Source organism: the organism of the source record quoted next, unplaced genomic scaffold, assembly GCF_019419815.1.
Source record: "Pyrus x bretschneideri cultivar Hongxiangsu unplaced genomic scaffold, Pyrus_bretschneideri_v1 Contig10, whole genome shotgun sequence".
Classification (NCBI taxonomy): domain Eukaryota; kingdom Viridiplantae; phylum Streptophyta; class Magnoliopsida; order Rosales; family Rosaceae; genus Pyrus; species Pyrus x bretschneideri.
Genome location: NW_025999391.1, coordinates 9493065 through 9509378, shown reverse-complemented (window position 1 = coordinate 9509378; position 16314 = coordinate 9493065). Strand labels below are relative to the sequence as shown.

General features: G+C 37.8%; 2 protein-coding genes across 3 annotated transcripts; one reads left to right on the top strand and one right to left on the bottom strand.

Annotated features, from left to right (window-relative positions):
* The first annotated feature begins 311 nt into the window (after nucleotides 1–311).
* Nucleotides 312–4033, top strand: LOC125470189 (cytochrome c biogenesis protein CCS1, chloroplastic-like). 2 transcript variants are annotated; one of them, XM_048568836.1, is made up of 8 exons: nucleotides 313–849; nucleotides 1254–1473; nucleotides 1565–1676; nucleotides 1759–2031; nucleotides 2195–2460; nucleotides 2721–2877; nucleotides 2969–3052; nucleotides 3455–4033. In XM_048568836.1, the coding sequence occupies exons 1-8, from the start codon at nucleotides 405–407 to the stop codon at nucleotides 3608–3610; spliced, it is 1713 nt and encodes a 570-aa protein (XP_048424793.1). In that variant the 5' UTR covers nucleotides 313–404; the 3' UTR covers nucleotides 3611–4033. The 2 variants fall into 2 exon arrangements, with proteins under 2 accessions (XP_048424796.1, XP_048424793.1); XM_048568839.1 differs by lacking the exon at nucleotides 2969–3052 and having other exon boundaries at nucleotides 312–849.
* A 1499-nt stretch (nucleotides 4034–5532) lies between these two features.
* LOC103964132 (4-hydroxy-3-methylbut-2-enyl diphosphate reductase, chloroplastic) lies at nucleotides 5533–8618 on the bottom strand. Its single transcript, XM_009377024.3, has 10 exons — nucleotides 8240–8618; nucleotides 7934–8130; nucleotides 7531–7710; nucleotides 7313–7444; nucleotides 7120–7194; nucleotides 6930–7035; nucleotides 6746–6840; nucleotides 6288–6473; nucleotides 6032–6118; nucleotides 5533–5884 (listed from the first exon to the last, which is right to left on the bottom strand). The coding sequence occupies exons 1-10, from the start codon at nucleotides 8496–8498 to the stop codon at nucleotides 5819–5821; spliced, it is 1383 nt and encodes a 460-aa protein (XP_009375299.3). The 5' UTR covers nucleotides 8499–8618; the 3' UTR covers nucleotides 5533–5818.
* Nucleotides 8619–16314: the final 7696 nt, after the last annotated feature.

Genomic DNA, 16314 nt, shown 5'->3' with positions numbered 1-16314 from the left:
CCATTGTGGTAAAGGGTCACTAGCGATAAATAGATACTAATTTAGTATTATGTTTTTTATTTTATTATTTATTGATATATTAAGTATTATTTAATGGATAACGAGTCAGATCATATTATCTGTTAATATTAACAAGTTGATTTGGATCAAGTCGTATTACCTATTTATTTTAACGGATGTTACATGACACAATTTATGATCGAATATGTTACAAAAACGATACAATTCAGAAAACACGGCAACGAATGTTATGTCCAATTCGAAAGGCCCAAAATAGTTTAATTGTATATAAACATCTCCTTTCAGGATAAACTAACATGAGTACCGGTCGTTACACCTCACTCCCTCAACGGAAACAGTTGCTCTGGATCTGATAACACTCGAGCTCTCACGAAGCTCCATCAATGGAGTTTTTAAACCCCACCACAGTCCCCAAATCATGTCTACCCAGAACGCATTTCCTCAAAGCCCGTCTCCTCCACTGCCCCTTCAAACTCACCACATTCTCTCCCCACACTTCCCAAATTCATAGACGTTCCTTCCGGCAACCACCTCTCTCCCTCTCAGTTACCACCACTTGTGGGCTGAAGACCCCTCAAGACAGCAAGAAGAGCAAGAACAAAAGCAACAACATAACTAAGCAGATTATACTCTCCGAAGGAGGGCCGCCGCCTCTGGTGGAGAAGAGTGGCGACGCCGCCGGAGGCGAGGAAGCTCCGGTGAAGTCAGGGGGTGGGACTGGGGTGATGGGTTTGGTGAAAAGGTTTCCTAGAAGGGTTCTTTCGGTTCTGTCTTATCTGCCTTTGGCTATTGGAGAAATGTTTGCCATTGCTGGTCTTATGGCTCTGGGTATGTTGAGTTTCTGGGTTTTGTTATCTTTGAATGAGCAGCTTAATGATTTTTGCTTTTGGGTTTTTAGTTGGTTGATTGTTTGCTTAATTGGGTTACTTGCTGGTGCTTAATGCTTGTTAGTAGTTGCTTAATTTTGGGTTTTTTGAATTTTTAGTCCAGGTAGCCTGTTTCCCTGGCTCTTTACCGTGAGATGGAAATCAAATTTGATTTAATTATTTTGGATAATTATGTTTTTTCCTGAGAAAATAAAGTTGATACGAAATTCTCTTTTCGTAATGCGCCTAATTGTAAGCAATGCCTTGTTATTTTTTTTTTTTTTTAATGAGTTATTGTGAAGAGAGCTGTTTTTAACTTCATATAGAATTGTAAGTTGGCCTTACGTCGATGCAACGCTTCTGCAGGAACTTTCATTGATCAAGGTGAGGCCCCGGATTTCTATTTCGATAAATACCCTGAAAGTAATCCAGTGTTGGGAATTTTCACTTGGAGATGGGTTCTCACCCTTGGGTTTGACCACATGTTCACTTCCCCCATTTTCCTTTCACTATTGGCTCTCCTCGGTGCATCACTAATGGCCTGCACTTACACTACGCAAATACCCCTGGTCAAGGTTGCGAGAAGGTTTGCTTTCGTTTTTCATTTTTACATCATTCCCTAACTGAAATTGGGTTGCCCACTGCCCTATTAACCATGGATTTAATTGGAAAAACAGATGGAACTTTATGCAATCTTCTGAGGCCATCCACAAGCAGGGATTTTCGGACTCTTTGCCAAGAGCATCAGTTCAAGATTTGGGCGTTGTCCTTATGGGTGCTGGATATGAGGTGTTAATACTTCCTCCTGAATTTCTTTTATCTCCTTATAGTTATAGCTACTTGTTCCTTATGGTTTTCTTGATCCTTTCAGGTATTCTTGAAGGGGCCTTCTTTATATGCTTTCAAGGGGCTGGCTGGTCGGTTTGCCCCTATTGGAGTACATCTAGCAATGCTGCTAATAATGGTAGGTGGAACTCTTAGTGCAAGCGGGAGCTTCAAAGGAACAGTCATGGTTCCTCAAGGTTTGAATTTTGTTATAGGAGATGTGATGCGCCCAATTGGGTTTCTCTCTACTCCAACTGAGTCTTTTAATACAGAGGTTCATGTCAACAAATTCTACATGAACTACTATGACAGTGGTGAGGTGAATGTTTGTGTGCTCTATTTTTTTGTTTTGTGCTACCTTTTGACTCGCATGTTTTAAATCATAAACTTTATTATGACATAATCATCTCCCAAGTTGTGCTCAATCAGTAATGCTAAGTGCTTAGGTGGTTTACCTTTTCACCCCCTCGTTTATGTCTCAGGTATCACAGTTTTACACTGATCTTTCACTATTGGACCTTGACGGCAAGGAGGTGCTAAGGAAAACAATAAGTGTAAATAACCCTTTAAGGTATGGAGGGATCACGATTTACCAGACAGATTGGAGTATTTCAGCGCTTCAAGTACTCAAGGATAACGAAGGACCTTTCAATTTGGCGATGGCACCTCTTAAGATAAATGGAGACAAGAAGCTTTATGGGTCCTTCTTACCCATTGGCGATGTTAATGCTCCTAATGTCAAGGGAATGTATGTGACCCTCTAACTGGTATATCTTTTCTTGTACCTTAGTAGACATGAATAAGGAAGCTAAATTCCCAATGGGTTCTTGTTAGTGTTTCAAACAATTACCCAGGCTGAATTGGGATGAAGAGTTTTTGAAGCTTTTTTACAGGTTGCTTTATTTCCGCTGCCCCTACATCTATAAAAGGAGCGGCAGGGGCCGCATCTCCGCTGGCAGATTATTGTTTCCAGTTGTTGCTTATCTGCATTCTTTTCTCTAATTTCAGATCAATGCTTGCTCGGGATCTACAATCAATTGTCCTGTATGATCAAGAAGGAAAATTTGCTGGAGTCCGACGACCAAGTTCCAAGCTTCCAATTGAAATTGATGGCAACAAAATTGTTATTGTAGATGCAATTGGGAGTAGCGGTCTTGACTTGAAGGTGAAAACTAATTGTTCTTATATACGTAAAAATATACATTTTTCTTCAACTGCATTCATTCAGCCTTGAAACTAAACCTTGTCCTTATCAGACTGACCCAGGAGTGCCTGTTGTATATGCTGGATTTGGTGCTCTAATGCTTACTACTTGCATCAGTTTTCTTTCTCATTCACAGGTAGAATTTAATTATACGACGTACAGGTCACTGTTATGTGTTTGTAAACCAGTAAACATGTGCCCCATGTTCGATGATGGTTCAAATGGTTTATATTTGTCTTCATCAAGCAGGCTTACATGAAATTGGTGTCATTAATTGTGCAGTCTGTCTCTATCATAGTGGAATTTGGTATTGTAGGATCACTTGAATTTTCTAATGCAGAAGTATGTGTAGTTCAGGACCGTATCATAGATGCGTTGATGTTACGTTGATATTTCTAATTGTGAATTCTGCCTATATGTTACGTTGATTTTCTTTCTTCGGTTTTTTAGATATTATTATTGTGATTATTGAAACTGTTCCCCCACATTATTCATATATGCTTATGTTTCTTTGTTTTCTACTCTGCACAAATGAAAGATTTGGGCCTTACAAGATGGAACAGCAGTGATCGTAGGAGGAAAAACTAACCGTGCAAAGGGAGAATTTCCAGAGGAGATGAACCGTTTGCTTGATCGGGTTCCAGAACTAGTTAACTCATCTCTTTCCAGGCAATCAGATAGCACTGTTGGCTAGTTTCTGAAGCATCTAAGATGGAATAGCTGCTCTCTGACCACCGAAGTCAAATCCAGATATCGCTCCAGTTTAAAATGATTGTACAGAACTTCAAACAAAACGAGAGCATTCATTACAAACTTATGAAACATAATTCTACGCATTGGAGGAGCAGTTGAGCTGCCGTTCTTCAACCTTAACTTTGTTTTCGAAGCAGAAATCAACACATCGGCAGAGCAGCTGACTCTGTTTTTATATGTATACTTACCAGCATTATACCAATGACAGTATGGTTTCCAGGGCTGGTGCAAACTCGAAGCTCTTAAGTTGTATGTATTTATTTATATTTGTACAGTTGTTTCTCCTACAACTATCGAACTTACGATACACATTGTAACAGTTGAGCCTCATTGGATTCGAAAAGGATACTATTCTTTACACTGACTTCGGTTGCGTTCTTTCGTTTTGTTCTTTTAGGTTTCAACGCATTACAACAGTAAAATATCCATCCAAATACATTAAAACCTCTCCAATGTTATATAGTTAAAACGAAACCAATTTTATAACTTTAGGGAGGTTATTACTTAATAGATATTATCCTTACTGAATGTTGTATTTCCTAAATAGGATTCTTTGGACGCCAAGTACTTTATCTCTTGCATATTTTTGTACTCATTGACAAATATAACCACGTGGAGACGTGTTTCCTTAGGATAAGATCAAGAAAAATTATAACTTACTACAATATAGAGTTTATTTCAACACGTAACTGGTCCCAAGTTGGATTGAAAATTCTTTATGACTTTGAAGAGATTATTCCGTTATGAATATTACTTTATAAAGGTTTCAAACCACTCTTTTTGAAACTCTGTAGGATTGGAAACAAGTTCTCCAATGTGATCTAGCTTAGATCTTTCCATTTCAGCCTTATTGAGAGGAGCTTGAGCATATTTCTTTTTTTCTTTTTTTTTTTCTTTTGATACTATGAGAGTATAAAAGTCGTTATCCACGGTGTTCGAACGTAAGAAATATACTACTAAACCGTAGTATTAAGTGACAAACTTACATGTCCCTTTTGAAGTCCTGCGCAAGCAAAATTTACCACTCCTACCTTTTGAGTTTCCAAGAGCCTTTACATGTGTAAAACATTGGTGTCTTTGAAGCTGAGTCTGAACTCAATTATTTTTTTCAGTAACTTGTTTCCCTAGTCTGAAGTTTCTCCAGGTTAATGTCGTGTTTCCTTACTCAATGGCCCGGCTTTTTTCCTGTTGCCCCATACTTGAAGATTTGATTATTCACGCAGAGCTTGACCCTGAAGATGATCCCGAAAATAATGTTAATATCTCTGCACCAAACCTAAAAACACTAGAAATAAGCATTTTACGACAATATATATGATGAACATTATAAGGAAACTGTTTTTAAGTGTTGATGCTCCAAATCTTCAAAACTTGTTATGAAACTGCATTGTCAAAAGATTCGATAATATCTAGCAATTTCTAATTAATTTAGGGACTTATTTTATTAAAAAAATAATCCAGGGACCTAATTTTCAGTAAGGTGATAGTTTATGAACTAAATCGGCACTTTACCCTAAATGTACGTGAATGTAGCTCCCAGAATCTGTGCCTATTTGCTTCCCTTTCCGAAGTTGTGAATGGATCGTTTCTTTGACGAAATGTGAATGCATTTGGAGGAGTTGTGCTTTTGATTGTCTTCCCATTTTAGGTTTCTTTAACGGCCATTTGATAAACATTTCATTTTTAGTTTTCAATTTTCTTGTTTTAAAAACTGAAAACTTGTTTGTTAAGTGCTTTTAGTCTTCGTTTTTTTATTTTAGAACTTAAAATTAGAAGTAATTATCAAACAAATTATCAGTTTCACAAAATGTGAAAATTCAAAAGGAAAATGAATATCAACGGGCCTACAAATGAAGCAGCATGTCACGTGATAAAAATAGGAGATATAACTTGATTGCACCCAAGATTTTGTCCATCGTGAAAGCGACATCTCATATGTAGGACTTCGGTTACATCGAGACCGTAAATGAGGAATTTGGACCTGAGTTTACAGGTCTCGAATCAAGGCACATTAACACATACAAGGTACAACAATGGAACCTCGACCTAATATCATACAAGATGCAACAATTACGTTTCTAGGGTACATAAGATACAGTACACTTTCCTGTTGCTTATATAACTATCAAGCGATGATGCCTAACTTGGATTATGCTAGTTGCAGGGCTTCTTCACGCTTGAGGTCGAACACCCTGATAAGAGTGTCTTCGACGACCTGGGAGAAAAACCCAAATGGATTTGAATTGATCAATTATTAAGCTAGGAAGTTAAAAGTCAGCAGATAACGTGAATTCACATGGCTTTCAAGTTTCAGCAAATGCGGTTTAGTGGTTCAAATAACATTCACATAGATACGAATTACCTTATCTGGAGTAGAGGCACCAGATGTCACTCCAATTGTGATGGGACCTTCAGGCAGCCAGTTCTCTTTCTCGACCAACTCGCCATGCTATCAAAGAAACACGACAGAGAGGTATTATAAGTACAAAGCCATATAGGAAAGACAACGAATAACAGAATAAGGTAGTTTTGTTTCTGTTATTGTTTTGGAAGAAGAATAACATAATTTTGTAAACCAGAACAAACTAAATTGCAGTTCTATGGCTTCAGAGACTCACATTGAGCTTATAAGCTATCCTGTTTCCGGGGCCTATTCTCTTCTCACTGTCGATCCAATACGAGGGAATTCCACGTTCTTCTGCAATTTCTTGTAGGTGAGAGGTGTTACTCGAGTTCCACCCACCAATGACTAACAAAAGATCAAGCTTTTCCTCAACAAGCTTGTACATTGCATCTTGTCGCTCCTATAAACGGAACACATATCACATTTTAAATCTCTCGGTATGTTCAAAAAAATGTATACAAAACTGTTGGTGAGCAAGTGTTTTAAAGTAACCCTGCCTTCAAGCCAAATGACAAAAGCTTCGCAAGGGTGTGCACATAACTGCTGCTGTGGGGTATTAAAATAAATACAATCTTACAAGAGGATAAAAGACAAGGCATGGTTACACATTGTTCTAATAGAAATCTAATAAGATTCTAACCAGAAAAGCCATGAACAAGAGAAAGAACTTGCCTGAGTTGCATCACATATTGTGTTGAAGCTCACAAAGTGGTCATTGACATTTTCCACTCCGTGCTTACGCATCATGGTCCTCTCTACTAATTTTCCTGTTAGATTGAAAGAGGCAGTCCATAATTTACCCTAATAATCTGTTCACCAAATGATGGACTAACTTAACATAACTTCAAAGACTAACCAATCTCTTCCGTTTCCCCCTTAAGCATCGTAGTCTGATTTGCAATGCCTACTTTTACCAGGTCTCTGTCCGGATCAAACCCAGGAGAAAGTGCCTTTTTAAATTTCTGCATACAAAGACAAAAACACTTCAACACTGCGTGATACTATACAAAACCAATTGAATCCATATAAGCAACTCAAAACAGCACCTCCATAAATGCCTCTTTAGTCGAGCTAGACCCATTAAGCTCACCTCCAAGAATATAGTCACACACATATGTTGCCTGAAATAAAATTGGTATTAATAACTCATTAGCTTGACAAAGAGAAGCACTATAAACTGAAGCTAAAAATTTTTAACTCGCCAGAAAATCTACGAAAAAGTACGAAACACTTGTATACCTCATCCATGTTTTTCACTATAACGTATTTCCCGGCAAAAGAAGCCGTGGCCACAGTCTCCTCATGAGAATATTTCCCATGAATGATCGAAGTGTAATCTCCTTTCTTGTGCTTCTCCACAGTATTCCAAACCTTCACGCGAAAACATCATCATAACATATCAGACCCAATTTAAATTTTCGCCAAAAATGTCGATGGACTAAAAGTAAAATGCCAACCTTGGAAACCCAGGGGCAAGTAGTGTCAACAATTTGAACATCCCTGTTACTCAAGTTGAGCATCTCATCCACTCCGGCTCCGAAAGCAGGCAAAATGACCACATCGCCCTCGTTCACCACATCAAACTGCTTCTGCCCTTCCTCTCTTGGAATGTTCTCCACCTTCATCTCCTCCAACCTCTGCCCATTTCATCTCAACTCAATTAATTAAATTATTAGCAAGTGGCACTTTACCGTGGTGTTAAGCCCTTACATTATCTAATAATTAATCTAACAAAATCTATTGTTTGACCTAAAAAAAATTGATTAAATAATTAACTAACTTTTTTTAATACATTCGATATATTTTACAAATAAAATGAATGACATTAAACCAAATTAAATTGCAAAAATTAATAGCGACCTTATTGACCGTTGGATTGTGGATGATCTCGTTGGTGATCCAGATCTTATCATCGGGGAACTGCTTTCTGGCCTCGTAAGCAATCTGCACGGCTCTCTCAACGCCCCAACAGAATCCGTACGCCTCGGCGAGCTTCACCGTCACGTTTCCCCAGGTGTACTCGAACCCGTTCTCTTTCAAGGTCTTAATAATATCGCCTTAAATCATCAAAACTCAACAATTAAAATGAATTAATCGACTCATTAGCTGCTTAATTACTGATTCTGAGGAGTAGCTGCAGCTGATTATAGTCTATAGATTACTCACTTGTGTATTCGCGGTTCATAAGCTCGACGGTCGCCTCTTTGTGGCCGAAGCCTCTGCGGTTGTAATTCTTGCTTCGAGTGAGGTTCTTGCGGAAGACCTTGGCGTCGAAGTCGGACTCGACGGCGGAGGAAGAGGAGTCCCCGGAGCATCGGACGGAGAAAGGTTTCCGGAAACTGAGAGATGGCTTCCCGGTGAGGCTCTCCGAGAAGAAGAGATCGGTACGCGGCGGAATTCGGCAGAGGTGGAGAGTGATCGCCATGGAGGAGGGAGAGAGAGCGGCGCGTGGAGAGATAGTGGGGGTCGTTGGCACTTGGCAATGGTGGTGTTCGGTTTATCTAGAGCGCGATATGCTTGTGATCCATGAATATTTCGTTGTCGTTTTATGTGGAGGATCGGATTTATTGGTCGTCGTTTAGATTCCTAACGTGTCAAATTACCGAAATGGGCAGGTTGCGTGAATCGTGCGCGTAAGTGTTATGAACACGTCGCTTTTGGAATGTACCAACAAATTTGTAAACACCATTAATGGCTCCTACCTTTAAACGAATTTGAACAACAAAATAATTTGTGGATTAGAATTTTTCTCTAAAATTTGTTGGCTTGGCTTGAAAACGAAAAGGAAAGATGCAGAAGTTATTATATAGAAATGGGTCATGCAATACAATTCACACATCCTTTTTAGTCTCACATATTTTTGTTAATTCCTTTTTTATCAATTTTTTAAATTCATTTAATCAGACGGTCGGAAATTGAAAATGATGTGTGATAGGTAAAAACTAAATTTGACAATTTATTACACGATCCGTTAACACAACACGAAAATAACGAATTTTTGGTCAATGCGATAACTAATCAGGTCGTTATCGGGTCTCCCATTAAGAACCCTTTCTTAATGGATTTACACGCGGATAATCCGTTTCAACCTGTTAAGGAAAAAAGTTAGTTTGATAAAAAAAAAACCTTACTAGTTACTACAATAGAAATTGAAAAACAAAAACACCAGAAGCACACCCTTGCCGCCGCACCTATTGGAGGAGAAGGACGTAGCAATTCTTCTTGTTTAACCAACTTGAGACTCATCCGTGGATACTAGTAGAGGGCTACACTTAGGAGCCTCAATAACGAATTCATCCTCATATAAAATCTAAAGGTTGCAATTCTAGACTTAATTTAAGTTTATGCATATGTTCTTAAAATTGTTTGACATGAATACAAGCACGTCGATTAACCTAAATCATATGGATTAATTTAATAAGATTAAACGGAATCTAAAGTTCCGCTAATCATACATGTAAATTGGATTATATATGCTTAAGTCATCTTTCCACGCTTCCGCACACATGTACTAAAGTAGCCCAACAGTGGTATCAGAGTCATGGTTAATCAACGAAGTATGTGTTATACATAGTTCTAATGTGTTTTTCATTGCATATTTTATTATGCACGAATTTACTAAATAATTTTTTTTATTATATTGTTCTAAATTTATTTTATAGGTTAAAATAAAATTAGAAGTATAAACAAAAGAATTTGATTTTATAATTAACCGAAGAAAAATTACACTAGTCCGTTCGTAGTTTCCCTTAATTGTTGATATGATTAAAATTGTTTTTTTTTTTTTTTTACATGATTGATGACTGCAGTTTTTCATGCTTGTGTATTTTATCGTGTCAAAGAAGTCCGTAATAGATGGAAAAGAAAATAGGATTTTCGGTTACAAAATTTGCTGAAAACCTAGGTTAATTACTTAATTATAATCTAGGACTGCATTGCTTGCCCGTTATTCCCTGGGACGGTTGAAGGGTCCGACACCTCATCGCTTGCACCTAGGGTGGTAAAGGCGTCAGTAAGTAAATTGTTTTCCGTTGAGGTGTTAACATGAGCGTTAACTAAACTTTCTTCAGCATACATGATTGTGGCAGAGTTATTTGGTCGAGAGAATATGAGTTCACTCTCACCGAAAGTACCAAGAATCGTGTGTGAAGAAGATGTACAAACTCGCCCACCAGTAAAAGAGTAAACGATCGTAAGATACCTAGGCACCGGTGGGGTATGGTTCAAAGGCTCTCTGACGGTTAAGTTAATAAACAATTTATGATACTCAGGTAGTAAATAAGAGAATAAATTATACGATAATTGTGTTACCAGAGATGAACACTTGAAAGGTGCATTTATACTAGTCGATAGAGAGTTCTTTTAGGATATAGAATCTGTAATAAACATAGGGAATCCCAAAAGATATCTAGGAGTAGATATTGCATCCTCTTAGGAGTGCGATTACTTACCGCGCACGTCAATATCTAGATTGTAGGAATTTGCAAGAATATAGGAAACTTATAGGATCCCCATTCATATCAAATTTTCATATCTTGCATAACAAGAGAATGGTCAATCTCGATGAAGTTGGCAGAATTTGCCTGCCTTCCTAGAACGCAAGATCTTGTGGCATAGCTAGTCTGTTTGTGCAACTGAACCTAGTTGGAGCTGTTTAGTGTGTGACCCCCAATTTCTAAGGTGTTTGTATTCTAATCAGCCTTACTCTAGCCCTAAAAAATCATGGTCTCACACAAAACATTTTGTATGTTTTCCAAGGACACATGGTGATTTTTGAGCAACCTATTTAAAATTAGTCTCACCTGTCCGATAATTATTGATTTAATTAGGCATCCGAAAGAAAAATAATAATTGTGAATAATAATTGTCATGGAGATTCTTGCAAGGATGAACGCATAATTAGGCAATTATTATTCAGCGCGAATAGTAATTACTCTAGCTTCTCCATGTCCTTTACCATGGCAGAACAGATGGACTTGCTCTTAGCTGGTTTGTACTTGCCTCTCATAGTTTCCCCCCTCAAAATCATAAAGTAAACCCAAAGTCATTTAGTATCGCATGTAATCGAATTAAAATTTTGACCGATCTGTCATTAATTTTCCATTAATGTGTTTAGGGTTATTTTAGACCCTTTTCGAATGAAAAACTTAGATCAATGGATCCTACAAATCAACCCCATTTTTTGTTTATTAAGAGGCCCTAGAAATATTTTATTCTCGAAGTCAACATGTTAGAAGGGGAAGCACTTTGTTAGAAGAGGAGTGAGGAGTTGAAATGTCCAAAATAACCTGAACAACACAAATTATGTGCAAGGCACATGACTTATTTTGAATAGAAAACTTAAAAAAGTTAAGATGAGATAAGCTACTTAATACTATGGTCTAGTGGTATTCGTCTTCGCTTGTAAGTGAGAGGTCGAGGTCTTAGGTTCAATTCTCACCAAAGGTAAATTTGAACCACATTATCGCTAGCCCATTGTGAGGCTAAACTCATCCCTCTTCCTTAGTGTAAATAATATTGTTTGCTCAAAAAAAAAAAAAAAGATAAAAAAACTAATGATTGTGAAAAATTGATATGTGTTGCAATCTTATTAGATTAGGAATGTGATTGTGTAAATCCTAGTATATCTTGGAATATCTCTTATATTCTTATTAGGAGTTGATTACCTATTAAGAGTTGTAATCATAAAAGGGTAAGAAATTAACCTTCTCTATTACTAGAATAGAACACACCCACAATTACACATCTCTTTCTTCTCTCTACTATTGGCGCACCTTCCTCTCTCTATGGCCTCTATAATTGTTCAGTAAATTATGTCTACAACACGTTATTAGCACGCTTTTAACGCTGCGCTAACAAGAGAATTTACTTTTCAATTAGGGGAGTATTATGTTTTAATCATTCTTTTTATGATTAATTATTTTATTGAATTGATCTACATGCTATTGATTCAATTTAATTTTTCTATGTTGAACGTGATACAACGCATTGGAGATGCAATTCCGGCTTTCTGAGAAGGATCTTCTACAAATTCAAAGGCTTTTATTGTTTTCTACGAATCAAGTACGCTTAAAATAAAGTAAGATATTTGAAACGACCGTGAAGCATGAAAACATTCCCCATGATGCATGAACCCCCTATGTTTATATTTTCCTTCCGATATATATATTGTATATGTTCATATATTTGTCAATATATATATTTGTTCATGCATTACACAATTATAAATCGCTATGTGGAATATGTGAGTAAAAGAATCAAAATAAATTAAAAGCAATTAAGGTTTTTCAAATCCTAAGAATTTAGAGAGAAAAAAAGAAAAGAAAAAAAGGGAAACAAAAAGCGGATGTTTTGTGGAAACGGCCTGAAGCCGCACCTCCACCAAGCCGAGCCAAGCCAGCAGCTCCGGCATGTTTCATCTAGACCACAGCAGCCCCATGGGCTTTGCTGCAGGTTAGCCGCACCACCATGTATTCGGCCTGGGCAAACTTTCCTGTGCGCTGGGCCTGCAGTCCTCAGCCTACTTGGGCTTCAACTTTCCTGTGCCCGATTCCCTTTCGGGCTGTAGCCAAAGTAAAACTGGGCTGGTTTTCCCTTACGCCCACTTGGGCTTTCTTTTTATTTTAGCACTCATACCAGCCGTCCTGGGTTGCACAGCCAGCAGCCTAGTGCTGCTGGGCTACTTTTTTTGCTCGGCCCGTAACACTGCAACAAGCATGCAGCTTGCTTTGCATGTTATTGGGCTGCAAATTGCAGCCTACCTGAGCCCAATTTGGGCCTAATTTATTTGTGTGGCCTGCAACCAACATTAAATAATTAATGAGCCTTGACAAATTTTATTTTGCTTCTACGATCGACCATGTCCAGTCCCGATGTATTGAATTAAATAAAAGTGACCTGCAGTCCATTAATCTGATAATGAATCCAAAATTATTAACTTGAAGATCACTTCTGGACATTAACGATTCAATAATTTATTTTTATACTTTGACCCGTTGGCATACTTTTGTAGTAACGAAACTCTCACACTTGAGTTCCCAAAGAACCTCAAATCCACTACACCTAAATTAGCATATTGCATTATGTGTTATTGCAGGAACCTCTCTTTTATAAACTAAACGTTCATAAACTAAATTAAACTTGTAGTTTCAAATTTAGTTCCTTTGAAAATCGAAGTTTTCATAAAACAATACACCCATGAAAACCTGATGTTTTTCATGAAAATCATGTCTTGGAACCCAAATGTTCTAACTTTGATGCTAATGGATGATTCATTCCCATAGCACTAATCACAATCTTGTTCCCTCCAAATCAGTGGATTGTCGAACCATCACAAGTTCGATTTCCCTCATTTGGATGTTTCTAATAGAAACCACTTTATGTGGGGTACAAGACATGAATCTCCACTTGACTATCAAGAAGCTGAGACACCATTGACACCAACAATGGTAAGGAAAAGCTAAATAAGCCTCCGCCATGATCTTCATTCGAAGACTTATGCCCAAAGCATTACAAACGGAAGTACCTCCCAAACGAGGATTCCATGGCTCTTTGGCTCGCTTCTACAGACCGTCTAATCATGAAAGACATTGCGTGAAGCACACCATGATTATGTCCATGAATGAGTACGATTATAAAATTTATAAATCCGATCGAATTTTGACTGGAGAATACTTTTCTTGTCCTTCCATGTTTCTAACCCTTAAAGCTGTAGTGTAGAAAGCAGAAGTTTACCAAATTATCGGATCTGATTACTACCACAAACATATGGTAGACTCAGGGCCTGCTAAGGTGTGGCATCATGCCCGAAGCATGATCATTGGCATCTAAGATCTAAAACTTTAAGAATAAGGGATAATATTCCTAAACCTTAACCCTGCAAAATCTACTTCCGTCTTGATGGAATAGATCATTGCTTATGCACTTGTTCGTGCCCCTACCAATGTTGTTAAGAAGTACCATTCTAGTAGTCAATATGTAAGACTAATTTTGCTCCACCAAACACCGTTGGAAGAGCAAAATTTTGACATGGATGGCCTTGTTGGCCGAATCCCCTTAGTAAACCATTTACTTTGTGGACATTTTTCCATGTTCTTGGATTCAAGTTTGGTGTATGTTTTACTTATGGATAATCTTATTGATATTGTCCTCGAATATGAGTTAATTGAATCATGTTTCTTAATACATGTGACCACTTCAATTAAACATGTGATTAGGTAGGAAAGTAGGAAAGTTAGTTGTCTGGATGAATGCGTACTACGCACACTAACTTTACACCTAAATCACATCTCTAACAACGACTTCAGGCCTATCTAACCTGATTAAGAGCGTTGGCACGCTCCTCGTTGTATGAATGGTACCGAATTACCATTTAAGGGACCTTAAATTCTCCCTATTGTTGAGTTTTTGAGGATATTCGAGAGAACAATGATCATACATGAAACCACTGAAGAAAATAGAGTAAAATATCTTTGCACCACCTCCAAGAATGAGCCTGAAGCTTTGATTTTGGGCCAATGGGCTGCCTCCCAACTGGGAATACACCACATGTGGCCGCCCTGGAGCCTGGTGATTAAGCAGTTTACTTGCTTTGGCACGACCTTTTGGGACACTTAGGTTGAACAATGATGTTACGATGCATCTCCTTACCCCGAAGTAAGGATTTTATGCCTACAAGCACACTTTGCCAAGCCTGCTCATTAGGAAAATTGATTTCTATATCATCCTTCGCAAAGATACGAAATCACCCTTCTTTTCACAGTGGATTCAAGGAAATATATGTGGACTAATCTAACCAAAATGCGGACCATGTAAATACTTATGGTTTTGGTTGATGAATCGACAAACGGGTCACATGTTTGTCCACACACATTGCTGCTAAACCTCATGGTCGATTAAGAGCTCACCACCCTACTTATCCCTTAAGGTTCGAGAGACTGGATAATGCTAGAGAGTTTATATTAACGGTTTTTGATAAAGTATTGTTTGTATTTTGAGTTTATAATTGAACATCAAATTCCCATGTTCACCCCAAATAGCCTCGCCTAGCGATCATAAAGCGCAGTTTAAATGATCGACCCGAATTTTGGTGAATGTACCAAGTTTTCGGTTTCTGCTAGGGCTATGCAATCTTGTACGCGGTTATGTTGGTCTGCCTTGAGGCCCATTGCCACTCAACCTATATGACGTTACAGTTGGTTACTAGGTACGAACTTGACGTTTTTCATATTTACGCATTTGAGAGTGCATTCCATGTGCCAAGTTACACCATCGCAACGTACCAACCTGGGTCTTCAAAGAAGGATGTGAATCTTTGTCGGTTATGATTCTCCTTCACACTAGCTCTCTTTGAGTCCTTGCATGCTATCTCTTTACCACTCATTTGCGGGTTGTCACTTTAATGAAACACTATTCTTGCTGTTAGAGGGAGATAAGAACGCCAACATTCTTGGAGAACAACACGAATTTGCGTGGATGTTGCCCACTATGCCTCATCTTGATCCCCATACCGCACAAGCGTGATATGCAAGTGCGATAAATTCTAGTTTTCAGAATGTTGCTCCAGACGCATTCCTCTAATCTAGCTAAAGTGACGAGATCATATATCAGCTGCAAACATGCCTACAAGGATAGACGTACTTAACGGACGTCGAGTCAACATCCCTGGAGGGTGTGCCTCCCCTATTGGAAGGTCCGGTATACCGGCGAATAGCCAATCAATCTATCTTGGCTTGGCGCATGACAGATCACTCGGTTCGTAGGATTCACTTTCCTAGAAAAGGAAGACACGTCACAACAATGAATCTAAACTCAGATTGTAATTTTATAAAATATGTGGGCGTATACTCACTATTTAAAAATTTCATTAAATAGGCACTGATTACTATGCTTTGAAAAAAAAAACTACATTTTTTTAAGAAGCATGGTAGACTCTGCTTTTCTACTATCATTGACAATAGTTAATATATATATATATATATATATATAGTTTTTTATTTTTAATTTTACCTTTAATGTTCTAGATTTTTTTAATAAGTTATTTTTTTAAAAGCATTACAATTTCAAACCAACCTTAAACATATCAGATTTGCATGTCATAGTTTTATTGTTTTTTTTTTTCAAATAATTATCATGCAAATACTAATTAATGCGAGAGCTTTTGCGCATGAAATTTAGATTTGCTCTCGATATCTGGTCTCTTAATAACTCTGCATTTATATATTTCCAACATGCTAGCTTCT

Coding starts and splice junctions, on each gene's coding strand:
- LOC125470189 (XM_048568836.1), top strand. CDS start 405: ATGGAGTTTTTAAACCCCACCACAGTCCCCAAATCATGTCTACCCAGA. Junction 850..1,253: donor TGCTGGTCTTATGGCTCTGG/GTATGTTGAGTT, acceptor ACGCTTCTGCAG/GAACTTTCATTGATCAAGGT. Junction 2,461..2,720: donor GCTCCTAATGTCAAGGGAAT/GTATGTGACCCT, acceptor CTCTAATTTCAG/ATCAATGCTTGCTCGGGATC.
- LOC103964132 (XM_009377024.3), bottom strand. CDS start 8,498: ATGGCGATCACTCTCCACCTCTGCCGAATTCCGCCGCGTACCGATCTC. Junction 7,445..7,530: donor CTTGCCCCTGGGTTTCCAAG/GTTGGCATTTTA, acceptor TTTCGCGTGAAG/GTTTGGAATACTGTGGAGAA. Junction 5,885..6,031: donor GTGCCTCTACTCCAGATAAG/GTAATTCGTATC, acceptor TTTTTCTCCCAG/GTCGTCGAAGACACTCTTAT.